Source organism: Mastacembelus armatus, chromosome 4, assembly GCF_900324485.2.
Source record: "Mastacembelus armatus chromosome 4, fMasArm1.2, whole genome shotgun sequence".
Taxonomy (NCBI): Eukaryota; Metazoa; Chordata; class Actinopteri; order Synbranchiformes; family Mastacembelidae; genus Mastacembelus; species Mastacembelus armatus.
The window spans coordinates 226,921-239,679 of NC_046636.1; the positions used below are offsets into that span (position 1 = coordinate 226,921).

Genomic DNA, 12,759 nt, shown 5'->3' on the forward strand with positions numbered 1-12,759 from the left:
GATTTAATAAAACAAAGCCATTATCTTATGGGCACATCTGGATTATGCCTTTAGGTTTCTAATCGTTCATTCTGCTCAACCGATTGAGCTGCACCTGTTGGAAACATGACCCAGTGAAGTCAGAACAAACCTTTAATAAAAACACAAAACAATAAGTCAGTCAGTAGTGACAGTCTGCTGAGAAAACCTGCAGGTACTTGACCAGGTGTGACAGTGCGCATATGAAACATAACTGATTTAAGCAGAAACCATAATTAGCATTTCCTGTCTGAATCATTTCTAACACTTTTTTAAAAGTTTGTGCACTTGAGCTTTATTCAGTTTTTCACCAGGCTTCAAATGGTTCATATGTTTATTTCATGAGTCTGAGAACTGACCAACAAGCTGTTTTTACACTTACCATGGGTCTATAATGTTATTGTTTAATGATTATTTCAGTAATAAATATGAAGAGCATGTAATAACAGCACACTGGAGTTAAATCCACCAGGAGAGGAAGCACTGACCTGTGGATCCAAAGGGGTCCAGAGGCCAATTCCACACTCAGACCAATGAATTCTGAATCAATAATGATCTGTCACTTAACTTCTCCATGGTCAAGCTCTTATTAAGGTCGTGACCTGGTACAGGTGACAAATCAAGTACTTACAGGTTTGTGCTGAACTGGCAGAGAAATCAAGTAGGCCTGACCAGACTGTGATCCTTACCTCCCTTGAGGCAAACCAGATCACAGGACCAGAAACAACCACAGGACCTGAATGTAGAATCATTAAAGAACCAGTTTTCATAACAACTTAAGAGTTCTGCACAGGGCCCCCTGCTGTTCATCATCAGGACTTGTGTATCAAAGGAACAGGGTGGGACTGATTTCATTCAGTCCTGGTCTTGAACTGACGCTAAAACCAGTTCATCAAAATCTTGCCTGTTGTCAGTCACATGACCCTGGACCTACATACTCCCCCACAAACTGACAAGTAATCCAGACTCCACCCAGACACAGGTAAAGCTGCACAGGTACATGACAAAAGGGGGGTTCAGAGACCGAATCTCTGAGGAACCTCAGTCCTGCTTCATTTCTAATAAAAGTATCTGGTCACATGACCTGACTCAATTCTACAGTACATGGACAAATGGTGGCTTAATACTGAAACTGCTCACAAACAATCTGCAACTATGGAAACACCCCAACTCTTTAACCTGATGATGATAATGGTGGTAGATGACCCTGAACAGGTCTCCTGTCTCAGCAAACCTTCATACCCACTGATCATTTCAAAAACTGCGAGTTTGTTTCCTGACTAGTCGTTATGTTACTAAAACTCCTTTCTTCAGATTCTCAGTTTCAGAAGATGCATGACAACAAAATCCTGTTGACCAGACCATATTTAACTTTCTCCTGGTTTGGAAAATGAAAATGCTAGTTGTCATCAATAACTAATGGTCTCAGCTTTACAGTAAAACCAACACTTCATGAACCTTTTCTCTCAGATGACGTTTCCAAGGTTTATCTGAACTTTACGTTTTAGTTTCATTTAACGCGTTTCCTTCGTGTCAGGTGCTCGTCTGTCAGCGTGCGGCGCAGCTGTGTCACTTACAGACTGCACTGATTTACAGTTGGTTCTGTGAAACATGAGCAAACTCAGTATGGTCCTGTCAATATATGATGAAGTCTGCAATTTAAACAAAAAATCTATTACAGCAACTACGTCTACCCTCCACCCAATGTGACTGGTTGTCATGGAAACAACTGAGCGACTGACCCCTCCCCCCATCGTCTTGCTCAAAGGCAACGAGGAAAGAAGAGCGAACAAACAAAGGCCTCCAACAGAAAGTAGGCGCGAAGGCGATGGGAGGAGGAGTGAAGGGCCGACCTCCCCGTGGCTGATGGGAAATATTTCTATTTATTTGAGGTCCAGCACCATGGTAGCCGGGTTCTCCAGGTACTCCCTCCACAGGTTGGAGAAGCGACACATCGTGGCTCCGTCGATGATGCGATGATCCGCTGACCAGCTGACCTTCATGATGTGAGCCGGGAACACGTGACCTGCAGCATCGAACCGAGGAAGAACCTGGACAGAGACACAGCTTTATGAAGAACTTTTCCTCTGGGCTTTTTGTTCTACAGCCTGCTCAGCTCCCAGGTTGAGAAATACTGTAAACATCCTCCGATTCAGCCCCAGCCAGGAGAATTATGGGTGCAGTGTCTGGGTTCCCAGCTATCTATGACATCTTTCTCCAGTCACTGACATAAACCAGAAATTGTAAAAAAAAAAAAAAAAAAAAAAAAAAAAAAAGAAGACATCGTTGACAGCTACTGCGTTTCTGTATGTGTGAACATAGAACAAGATGGAGAACTGTGCATGCAGGATTCTGGAGCCTACAGGGTCTAATAGTCCTGATGTCGCAGCTGAGGAGCCTGGAAACAGGAGAAACTCACCTGGATTTTTCCCAGAGCTCCGATAGCAACCTCAGGAGGAAGAATCACTGGTTTGGCGTATGTCCCTCCAATCTGATTTAAAGCACAAAGAAGAGGTTCATGTTAGTCTGGCTCTGCAGGTTCTGGATTCGGGTTCTGCTGCTGCTGGACTCACAGATCCGATGTTGGACAAAGTGAAGGTGCCTCCGGTCAACTCGGTGGTTCCCAGCTGACCTGCCGCTCCCAGTGCCTGTAGTCGGTTTAACTCGCAAGCGATGTCGAACACGCTGAGCAGCTGCACATTCTTCACGTTAGGAACCAGCAGCCCCTGACTAGTGTCCATGGCTAGGCCGACGTTATGAGACGCCTGCAGGACACAAACAACATCAGTCAATCAATCTGTGGGAGGGTCCCTGACACACCTACCTTCCGTAGCTAGAGTCACATGATCAGCACTAAGCCCAATCACATGAATGCCGGTCATAGTTTCCATTCAGTGTACTTATTTAAAGCACCCCTCTGTCTTCACACAACAGGATCAGCTTAGCCTGACTTCAGCAGCAGTCTGGATAAGTTAAACTACATGTGGAGAACATGTCCTGCTGTCCAGGAGCAACATGTGATCCACCATCCAGACTGAGCACCAACCATCTCAGTTCATTCTTAACTTTAGAAACAAGTCTACGTTAACAGACAAGGTAAGAAACAGGATGTGTTTCATGTGGCTCTGCCTGGCTAAGTCCAAACATCAGTAATGGCAGTGGACGAAGGACAGTGCTGTTTCATATGTGATCCAAAGGTTTCCACGTCATTTAACTACAACTCAGAAACAACATGCAAACAACAGAAAGGCACATACACGACACTGGATTCAAACGTTTAAAACTTGAGCCCGTCTGTTCTCACCTTGTACGTGATGTTCTGGCAGCCTTCATCCACCGAGGCGTTAAGGATTGGGAAGTGGAGGAGACCGAGAGACGCAGCCTGAGCCAATCAGAGCACAGTATTAACACTGATGCTGAACATTTAACCAATCAGCATCTACACTACGTTTTTACATGTATGTATCTCATGTATGTTCCATGTGCTCAGGTTGTACCTTGATAAAAAAGGGCATGTAACTAAGTTTGACCCCACGACCTTCAGCCATTGGTCTGAGTTCCGCCCTTAGAGCCACCAGTCGGCTGAGGTCCACCTCATCACAGTAACCAAAGTGAGGAATCTTCAGGGCCGCCGTCATTGTTTTCACCATTGCTTTATGGAAACCTGGAGACTCAGAACAGCACGACATTAGGAGACAGTGTGGTGTTTCACTGCAGCCAATGACTTTCTCTGATTCTGTTATTTTTCAAAAACCAGCTCCAAAGGCTTGACCTGTCTACAGAAACACGTCACTCATTGCCACAATGTGGCTGCTGTGCTGCTTTAAAGGAGTAAACTTACCCACGATGAAGAATGGACTGTGACAAAGACTATAATTCACTGTTACCTGTAAAGACTGTTTGTATTTACAAAAACCATGTGGGAATTCTCATGCTCATACTGAACCCTGACCTTTGAGGGGCTCTGTAACGTCCTTGCTGGTGAAGACTGGTGTGGGTGTGGTGAGGGGAGGTTTGGTGGCTGCCACCGTGCTAACAGGTCTGGGAGCAGCAGCAGCAGGGGCCAGAGCTGGACCCGGAGTCTGGACCTCCTGGAACGGGGTTGGGGGTAAGATGGCTCCAGTCTGCTTTGCCAGGAAGTTCAGGATGTCCTCCTTCAGGATCCGTCCATCTTTCCCCGTCCCTACCACCTCGCTGAGCTTAATCTGAGAGGACAGACCAGACAAACGAGTCAACCCATTAACAGTACACTGGAAGACAGATCAGAGGCAGACTTACATTGTTCTCCATGGCGAGCCGTCTGACAGCGGGTGTGGCTTGGGTCTTGTGGCCTTTGATCTCCTGGTGGGTGTGTTCTTCTCGAGCCATGGCGGGCGTCTCCACCACATCCTCCTCCTGGATCACCTCTGGATGACAACGCTGAGGTTTTAGTCTGACTCAAATCAGGTTCCACACTAAATCAGGTGCTGATGCGTCTCACCTGAACCGGACTCTGTCTCGATGTCGACCAGCGGCTTGCCCACTAAGGCGGTGGCATCCACATCGTAGTAGAGTTTTCTGATGACCCCGTCGTAGCGGCTTGTGATGGTGACTGAAGCCTTGTCACTCTGAACCTCACAGATACTGTCAAACTGTGAAACCTTGTCCCCCTCCTTCACATACCTGCACACAACAACATGTTATTTAGACAGGAAATTCTTCTTCTGCGGTTAGTTCAAAAGATTTTGTGGTTGCAGGTGGTTTCTGTTCTCGGGTAGTCTTATTGGTTTCTGGGAGTCTTTGTGATTTCCAGTAGTCGTTGGTTATTGGATATAGAGGTTATTGGTCCGTGTGATTTCTGTAGATTTGGGAGTTTGTAGTCTCTTTTGTGTTTTTCATTGTCTCTGCAGTAGTTCTTATGGTCTCCATAGTGGTTTTGTGGTCTCTGTGGTGGTTCTCATCTCTGTAGGGGTTTTTGTGGTCTCTGTAGTTTTGTGGTCGCAGTACGTACCACTCTTTCACTGTCACCTCCATGATTCCCTCTCCAATGTCAGACAGTTTGAACTGGACAATGGGTCCTCGACTCACTGTAAAACACAACATGCACATCAGAATCACTTCGTGTGGAGATGTTACACAAAAACCATTACATCCAGAGCCAAAAACCAGCAAACACCTTAACAGTTTGTGTTTCAGTGCCATGTCTTGGAAAAATATGTGTGATGAAGAGCGTAATGGAGAGCTCAACACAAGTTGAATATTATGGTAACAGTATTAAAAACACATTAAAGCATCTGAGGAAGAGTGGAACCAAACCACAGGGTCCAGGACTTGGATACCTGTCGGTCTTGACTTACTGATGGCAGTGTGCAGTGTCCTGTTGCTAAACATCTGGAGGATTCTGTCACATTTGAAGGTGAGCGGCTGCAGAGTTTGGTCAGATCTAAGGTTCTGCAGGCGGTAACATCGGCGGTAGTACTGCTGGCTCAGCTGACAGGAAGACACCAGAAACCATTGATTGATAGAGTGACAGTAGATTAATCAGCAACTACTGTAACTAGTTTCAATGACTGAAATCATTTATAACGACAAAATGCCAAAAGTGCTTGTTCCTCAGGGCACAAACAAAAAAAAAGATGAGAAATGAAGAGAATTATTGATGAATGTGTCAGTTCACACAGAAACCCTGCACTGAAATGCTTGAATCTAAAGGGAGCTGTGGAGTTTACAGTCGGTTCTGTCTTGCCAGAACACACACACACACACACACACACACACACACGTTTCAAAGGAAGATGTTTAAAAATGTGTGCTGAAAGATTTTGTGCCACTTTCTGATGTTTTAGAAAAATATCATCAGATTAATCAATAATGAATCATCAATAATGAAAACGACCGGGACGCATGTCCCGTGAGTTGGTTCTGGACTTTCTTAGCAGATCCCTGGTTTGATGTAGAGAAAAAGTTTATAAATGCCAAAAGCTGGTAACCCTGCAGAACCATCGCATGACACGAGGACCAATGTAGAACTCCAGAACCACACCAGGACCTGCACAGGACTCCAGAACCACACCAGGACCCACGCACGACTGCTTGACACCAGAACCAACACTCAACATCAGAATCAATGCAGGACACCAGAACCACCAGTGACTTTCCATTTTGTGCCCCTAATTGGTTAGCTTAGCATTAGCTTAGCAGTAGACAACTTTCTGAGCCTCAGTGACTAATAGAACTTCCTAAACCAGAACCAGTTGATCAGAAGATGATCAGATTCACCGCATGTTTCAGCTGTTACCACTTGACTCCTGCAGCAAGATACTAAATGAAGCAGCACAGCAGTTAGCATCAATGTAAGTATGTATCAGTGTTAGCATTAGTGTTAGCATCAGCGGATGTGTGTTTTGCACTTTTATTTCATTCTATTAGCATTAGCAGAGCTGCAGCTAACAGGTAAGCTAAAGAGGTTTCTGGAGTGACGATGCCACTTTAGCATTAGCTCCACATTAGCATGAGACGTACACAGATAGAGAGCAGAGACGGGAAAACTTAAAGGGTTAAATGTTGAATTTGATTTTTCTCACCAGTCGTTTAAAGACCCTGAAGGAGCCCCTGGTCACCGCCGCCATCTTTTCTGTCTGTTGGCCGCTGCCGCTCACACGTCAGAACTGGACGCCCCTCTCAGCAGCCAATCAGCGTTCAGGAATTTGTTCCTCTGTTTCCTTGGCAGACATGACGCAGAAGGGACGTAGAGCTGCCACCCCGCGGTCAGCAGAGGAACAACAGCAGTTTCACATATAATTCTCGCTATTTTATTTTTTGGACTTTAGTCTGTTCATAGAAAATCATTTTAAAGTTGGTATTTGATTAAGTGTATCCGAACAACATTATTTTATATTAAATCTTTGTACTTACATTAGTAATAAATTCAGTTTGTGTAAACAGCTGAACAGTGTTCCACTGTCAATTACTACATTATTAAATGGGAGATGAAATCACTCACAGCTTAATTAAAACAAATAAATAAAACTAACATAGGAAATAATAAATGAAAGGAATGAAACAGATGTGTATAGGAGTGTCAAAGAGTTCATTTATGCATTTACTACTATTACTAATACTACTACTACTACTACTACTACTACTACTGCTACTAACTGCTACTACTACTACTACTACTACTACTACTAATAATAATAATAATAATAATGAACAATACAACTAATACGTGTTTTATATACTGTTAAAGTCATAGTTTATTTTTCTTACAGTGTGTGCAGCGACAGCTGTTGTGGGCTGTTGTGGTTTCAGGTCTTCATCCTCCTCTTCAGTGAATTTTTGTTCTTCCAGCTACCTACAGATGGCGACACTTCTGAGCCAAAGGAAATAATATTTGAAATGAAGGGGAATTGTCTGAGAAAGCACTGGGAAGTCAAAAGCTACTGTCTAAAAGCTACGGTACGCATTATAAACAAAGCTAAATACGTTGTCGATAACCTAACTTGCCTGTATAAATAAATGATTTCACTAATATAAGAAGACTCCTTCATGAACACAGAATCTTAAAAAGAACTTTATATTTCTCCCAGACAACCACTATGACACTGGCCCACTATGATACTGGCATCACTATGACACTGGCACCTTTTTGCTCTTTGCACACTAAATTAGTTCTCCTTACATTCTGTTTTAGGTTGCACCTTTTGTAAACACACTGGACTCTTGTTTGGTCATAAAGTTATCTGTAATCTGTTTACTTTTTATTATCTGTGCATTTTTTTTACTTTTGTAGCATTTATTTTTTACCGTTTAATTCTTTGTAGCATTTGTATTTATGTCTGTTTGCATTGGAGTACCCGCCTGTACCAAAACAAATTCCCTGTGTGCACACACACACACACACACACACACACACCTCGCAATAAAGCTCATTCTGATTCTGATTATGATTCTGAAACGCACTGCAACCTTTATTTTATTTTGAAATTCGACGGAAGCGGCTCTAACTCGACGGTGAGAAGTTTCGGATGCAGAAGAAGAAGAATTACAAACAGAAGAAGACAAGTGTGCAGCTCGTCGTCACGTTTCTGTAGAAAAGTTCGAGTTTGTTTTTGTGGAAGAAGATGGATTCGGCGGCGGTGGAGATAGACGGCAGCGTGATGGAGGGAGTGAGTACTCGCACGTTATTTGCCGAAGAACTGGCTGTTGTTCGTGCCGCTGACATGCTAACAGAGAGCTAACGGCGGCGGGCAGCAGCCGGTTAGCCGCCGGTGCCGAGCCCACTGATGTCTGCTCTGTCTCCCGGTGTCGCTTCTCCGCAGGGCGGCCAGATCCTGAGAGTGTCCGCGGCGCTCAGCTGCATCACCGGCTCTTCCATCAAAATCACCAAAATCCGAGCCGGCAGGAGCACACCGGGGCTCAGGTCAGTTAGTCTCATCCCGGCTAGCAGGCTAATGTTAGCCTATTCATCAAAGTTGGGTCCTTGGCTAACTTACTTAGCAGATAAAGCAGAAAACCATAAACAAATATAATAGATAAAATAAGTTAGTTGATTGGGATATTTAGAACCGTGTCCAGTCTCGTTTTCCGGGAGTTAGCAGCCACCCGGTTCGCTATGGATTGTTTTTTTTGGGAATCTTTGGCAGCTTCCATCGAAAAAGAAGACGCCAACCGGACTCCATTTCAAATTGTCGTATAATAAGACTCGTCAATGAACACACAACGTTTCACAGCGTTTGACACCTGTCCAAAGACTTTCCTACGGTCAGCTGGAGCCCGTCTTTAATTCGGCATAAGTATTTTTCATATATCCTTTGGTAAACTCTTGAACACAAAGCAGCAAATTGTTTCTCCCATCGTTTGCCGCAGTCTGGCTTCCAGAAACCTCATCAGCCAGCTTGGGATCAACACCTAAATGAGATTTTAGTGATAGGGCAGATCATTTATGTTCCGATTTTGCTATCACAGTTTTAGCATCCAAAACATAAGTCGTCATGTTTTTTCTAATATGTCACTTTGCCTCAAAGTATAAAATGTTTGAAATAGTGACATTTCTGACCCATATATCCATTTTCTGCTGCATATCTGTCTCATGGCTTAAGGTCGTATCTAACGTTATTGGTAAATGCAGCAACAAACACCATGTGGATGTTAGCTGAGAGGTTTGTTGAAATGTTTTAACAGAGCTTCAATATTCTAAACATGTTGTTTTGTGTGTGTTCAGACCACAGCACCTGAGTGGCCTGCAGCTGGTCTCAGATCTGTGTTCCGGCAGTCTGCAGGGAGCCAGCATCGGCTCCACCGACATCAGCCTGACTCCAGGAAAGATCCAGTCTGGAAACCACACGGCCGACACACAGACAGCAGGGTGAGCCTGTCTGTACCTGTCCTGCTATTTCTGTTAGTTTCCCACCTGTAACGCCTGTTGTTTGGGGGTCTGAAAGGGACCACAAGTCCTTAATGTTGTTCTCGAAGTATTTTTTATTTTGGGGAATTTCAGCTATGAAGGCATCTTTAGGGGCTTCTGAGTTGTTGACCTCTGACATTTAGGCAGGTCCGAGGGACAGGTTTAGACAGCTACATGACTGATAATGGAAAGTCAGAGTAAAACCTGATGTGTTTGTTGTGTGAATGAATTGTGTTTATGTGTTTCCTGTGTGTATCAGGAGTGTGTGTCTGCTGCTGCAGGTAGCTCTGCCCTGTGCACTGTACGCCGACTCCTCCTCACAGCTCTGCCTGAAGGGCGGAACCAACGCTGAGATGGCTCCTCAGATCGACTACACTGTCAAGGTCTCGCGCTGCAGACATACAGTTTGCACTGCACACAAGTTGTAAACATACTATGTACACACAGTAACTGTGTTGTGTATACCTAGGTTACATATTGTAGACTAATACTGACAGTATACAGTAAAAAATACTGTATAGACCCTGCACACAATGATTGGTGAGATGACTTTTTTTTCTTCAGGTGTTTAAACCCATTGTGGAGAAGTTCGGAGTCCATTTTGGCTGTGACATCAGAATGAGGTTTGTTTCCTGTCATCAGCAGACCAGAAACAGAAAAGTATGTGTATGTCTGAAAGTGTTTGTGTGTCAGGGGTTACTACCCTAAAGGTGGAGGGGAGGTGATGGTGACGGTGAATCCGGTCAAGGAGCTGCAGCCCATCATCATGACAGAAAGAGGAAATATCACCAAGATACACGGCAGAGCGTACGTCGCTGGGGTCCTGCCCTTCAAAGTAAAGTTCCTCTGCAACACACACACTGTCTTTTAGTCTGGAATGGAGAAAGAGCGGGGTGGAGCAATGACACCTGTTAAACATGTGAATAATTTTCATTTTCTTGTTAAAGTCCTGATTTAATGTGAAGAGCTGTTAGTCGGCGGACGTGCCTGCATTTTCCCAACACATACACGCGGGTGACTGAGTCCTAGTGATGCTTACTGAGTGTTTATCCTGCATGGGGCAGGGTCGGGCCTCATCCCACGAAAAGGAAACCAGCACGAGAAGCTGCAATGCATCTGATGTTGAAATTACAGTTCGTTATTTTTTTCTCAGCTGGCAAAGGACATGTCGGCCGCTGCTGTCCGAACGATCAGGAAGGAAATTAAAGAGCTGTACATCAACATCCAGCCGCTGCAGGAGAAGGACAAGGCCTACGGTAACGGCAACGGCATCATGTAAGTCACGCCCACCTCTTTATGTCACTGCATGCTGTGTTCACTGTATAGGAAGATGATGTCTAATGACACTTGAGCAGGTCTCTCAGGGGTTTAGTTTGGAGTAGTTAAGGGTTGAAGTTCTGATTGGTCCTCCTTTTCTCTGTGTTCCAGAATCATTGCTGAGTCGTCGACAGGTTGTCTGTTTGCAGGCTCAGCTCTGGGGAAGAAAGGTGAGAAGCTCACCTGAACCAGCAGGAGGCAGCAAAACCAAGTGGAATGGATTCAAACCAGTGTTGTTATAAAATGTTCATTTGTCAAACTGTTTATTAGACTGATTGAGTACATTTCATACGTTAATGTAAAACCACATTACACCCAAAACATGAAGGGAGCTGCATTATTTCATACTGTTTATAATTCAGTCGTCACTGAGACTCTGTTAACTGTCACCTTCTAAGTTTATCCACAGAAGGTCTCACAATTCACATGAAGCAACACCTGTGCACTATGTGTGTGTTTCAGGTGTGTATGCTGACAAAGTTGGTATTGAAGCGGCTGAGATGTTGCTGAGAAACATCAGACACAATGGCTGTGTGGATGAGTTCCTACAGGACCAGGTGAGATACATACCTGGTTACCTCGCTCTCACCTCGTTCTCACCTTGCTCTGACCTCAAACCTCTGACCTCCTCTTCCTCCCCAGCTCATCATCTTCATGGCTTTGGCAAAGGGGACGTCTCGAATTCGAACTGGGGCTGTGACCTTACACACGCAGACAGCGATCCACATCGCAGAGCAGCTGACTCAGGTCAGACCTCAGTGTACACCTTGATGATGTGGAGCAGAAAAACTTGAACCACATGATGGGGACTTCTGTCCACATGAAGCTGAGCGGTCCTGGCAGGGCTGAGTGCTGATAAATTTTAACACATCAAGACATTTGAACCACAAAGTGTAGAAGCATCACTTTGTCTCCACAAAGTGTTTTTATGTTATTTTGTTAGCGATCGTCACTATGTGCAGTTAGCTTCATTGCTAACTGCTGCTAAAACCAGTGTTTTATTTTTTCATTTCAGATCAGCTTCTATGTTAAAGTCATTTTATTCTTTTTCAGGCAAAGTTCTCAATAACAAAGTGTGAGGACGAGCTGAGCAGTAACATTACCTACATCATCGAATGTCAAGGGTCAGGAGCAACCAACCCCAACCTGTAGCCGATCGCACACTGAACACACACCATCTCTGCTGGACTGGTAGCTGCTCCTGTCATGGCTGACCCTCTTAGCTTCTGTCACTCAGGGTGTTTCCTTAAATACTGTAATAAATGAATAAACTCTTTCCAACACTCACATGTTCAGCAGTGTAAGCAGTTCTGAATGCTCCTAAACTCCATATAATTTACACATCCACAAAACGATGTAAAGAACAGAATGAGGTTCTGTGAGGTGGCTTGTATGTGCTTGGTCTTTGTTTTAATTTCATCTTTATTAAACCAAGGTACCAAAATCTCATTGTGGTTCACAGTGGAGCTCTGGGTTACAGTTACAGGCCAAAGCTGAGAACAAAGATTTTATTCAACTAGTGTGTCACATACAGGTTATGTGTCATTGTGTTTGCTCCACAAAAAAGAAAAGTAAAAAACATCAACCAAAGTTAAAATATCTACATTAGCTTTTGTGATAAAGATGTTGAAATAAATAGCATAGCCTACCATTCAGCACAAGGCGAGCCTTGGGAAACAAACATTCAGATTTAAAGCTCATTTGTCTGAACCTTCTCCCAGAGGGCATTATCTGGAAATGGGAAGCTGCTGGGTGATGTTCAGAGGCCACTGGTGTAGCTGGACTTCATAAATTCAAGACACTAATAGAAGTGAACCAACTAGTTATTTTTTGATGTTTTTAGCTTTCTCTAGTGCATTAGTATCATCAGAAGTACAAGTTTAACAGAGGAAGTTAACACACTTAATGACGTGTAAAGCTGGAGCATAGCTTTCCTTGATGGTGCAAACCAAAAGTCATCCTTGGTGAGCCTGTTTACTGTACCATCAAAGACAAGTGTACATCCATCCATTATCTATACCCGTTTATTCCTATTTATG

General features: G+C 44.0%; 2 protein-coding genes across 2 annotated transcripts; one reads left to right on the plus strand and one right to left on the minus strand.

The window, feature by feature from the left end:
• Positions 1 to 119: 119 nt before the first annotated feature.
• dbt (dihydrolipoamide branched chain transacylase E2) lies at positions 120 to 6,694 on the minus strand. Its single transcript, XM_026323242.1, has 11 exons — positions 6,582 to 6,694; positions 5,355 to 5,487; positions 5,009 to 5,084; positions 4,499 to 4,680; positions 4,297 to 4,424; positions 3,971 to 4,223; positions 3,516 to 3,682; positions 3,323 to 3,400; positions 2,592 to 2,783; positions 2,438 to 2,509; positions 120 to 2,069 (listed from the first exon to the last, which is right to left on the minus strand). The coding sequence occupies exons 1-11, from the start codon at positions 6,624 to 6,626 to the stop codon at positions 1,902 to 1,904; spliced, it is 1,494 nt and encodes a 497-aa protein (XP_026179027.1). The 5' UTR covers positions 6,627 to 6,694; the 3' UTR covers positions 120 to 1,901.
• Positions 6,695 to 8,003: 1,309 nt separating this feature from the next.
• Positions 8,004 to 12,009, plus strand: rtca (RNA 3'-terminal phosphate cyclase). The gene is made up of 11 exons (XM_026323484.1): positions 8,004 to 8,165; positions 8,319 to 8,419; positions 9,221 to 9,364; positions 9,663 to 9,786; positions 9,968 to 10,026; positions 10,097 to 10,238; positions 10,557 to 10,678; positions 10,832 to 10,890; positions 11,183 to 11,277; positions 11,363 to 11,467; positions 11,774 to 12,009. Exons 1-11 carry the CDS (start codon positions 8,121 to 8,123, stop codon positions 11,870 to 11,872), a joined length of 1,095 nt encoding a protein of 364 aa, XP_026179269.1. The 5' UTR covers positions 8,004 to 8,120; the 3' UTR covers positions 11,873 to 12,009.
• The last annotated feature ends 750 nt before the right edge of the window (positions 12,010 to 12,759 follow it).

Excerpts from the sequence above, each read along its gene's own strand:
- rtca (XM_026323484.1), top strand. The coding sequence starts at position 8,121 with ATGGATTCGGCGGCGGTGGAGATAGACGGCAGCGTGATGGAGGGA. Across the intron at positions 8,166-8,318 it reads ACGGCAGCGTGATGGAGGGA|GGCGGCCAGATCCTGAGAGT; the intron begins GTGAGTACTCGC and ends GCTTCTCCGCAG. Across the intron at positions 9,365-9,662 it reads GCCGACACACAGACAGCAGG|GAGTGTGTGTCTGCTGCTGC; the intron begins GTGAGCCTGTCT and ends TGTGTGTATCAG.
- dbt (XM_026323242.1), bottom strand. The coding sequence starts at position 6,626 with ATGGCGGCGGTGACCAGGGGCTCCTTCAGGGTCTTTAAACGACTG. Across the intron at positions 3,683-3,970 it reads CGTTACAGAGCCCCTCAAAG|GTTTCCATAAAGCAATGGTG; the intron begins GTCAGGGTTCAG and ends CTGAGTCTCCAG. Across the intron at positions 2,070-2,437 it reads GAGCTCTGGGAAAAATCCAG|GTTCTTCCTCGGTTCGATGC; the intron begins GTGAGTTTCTCC and ends GTCTCTGTCCAG.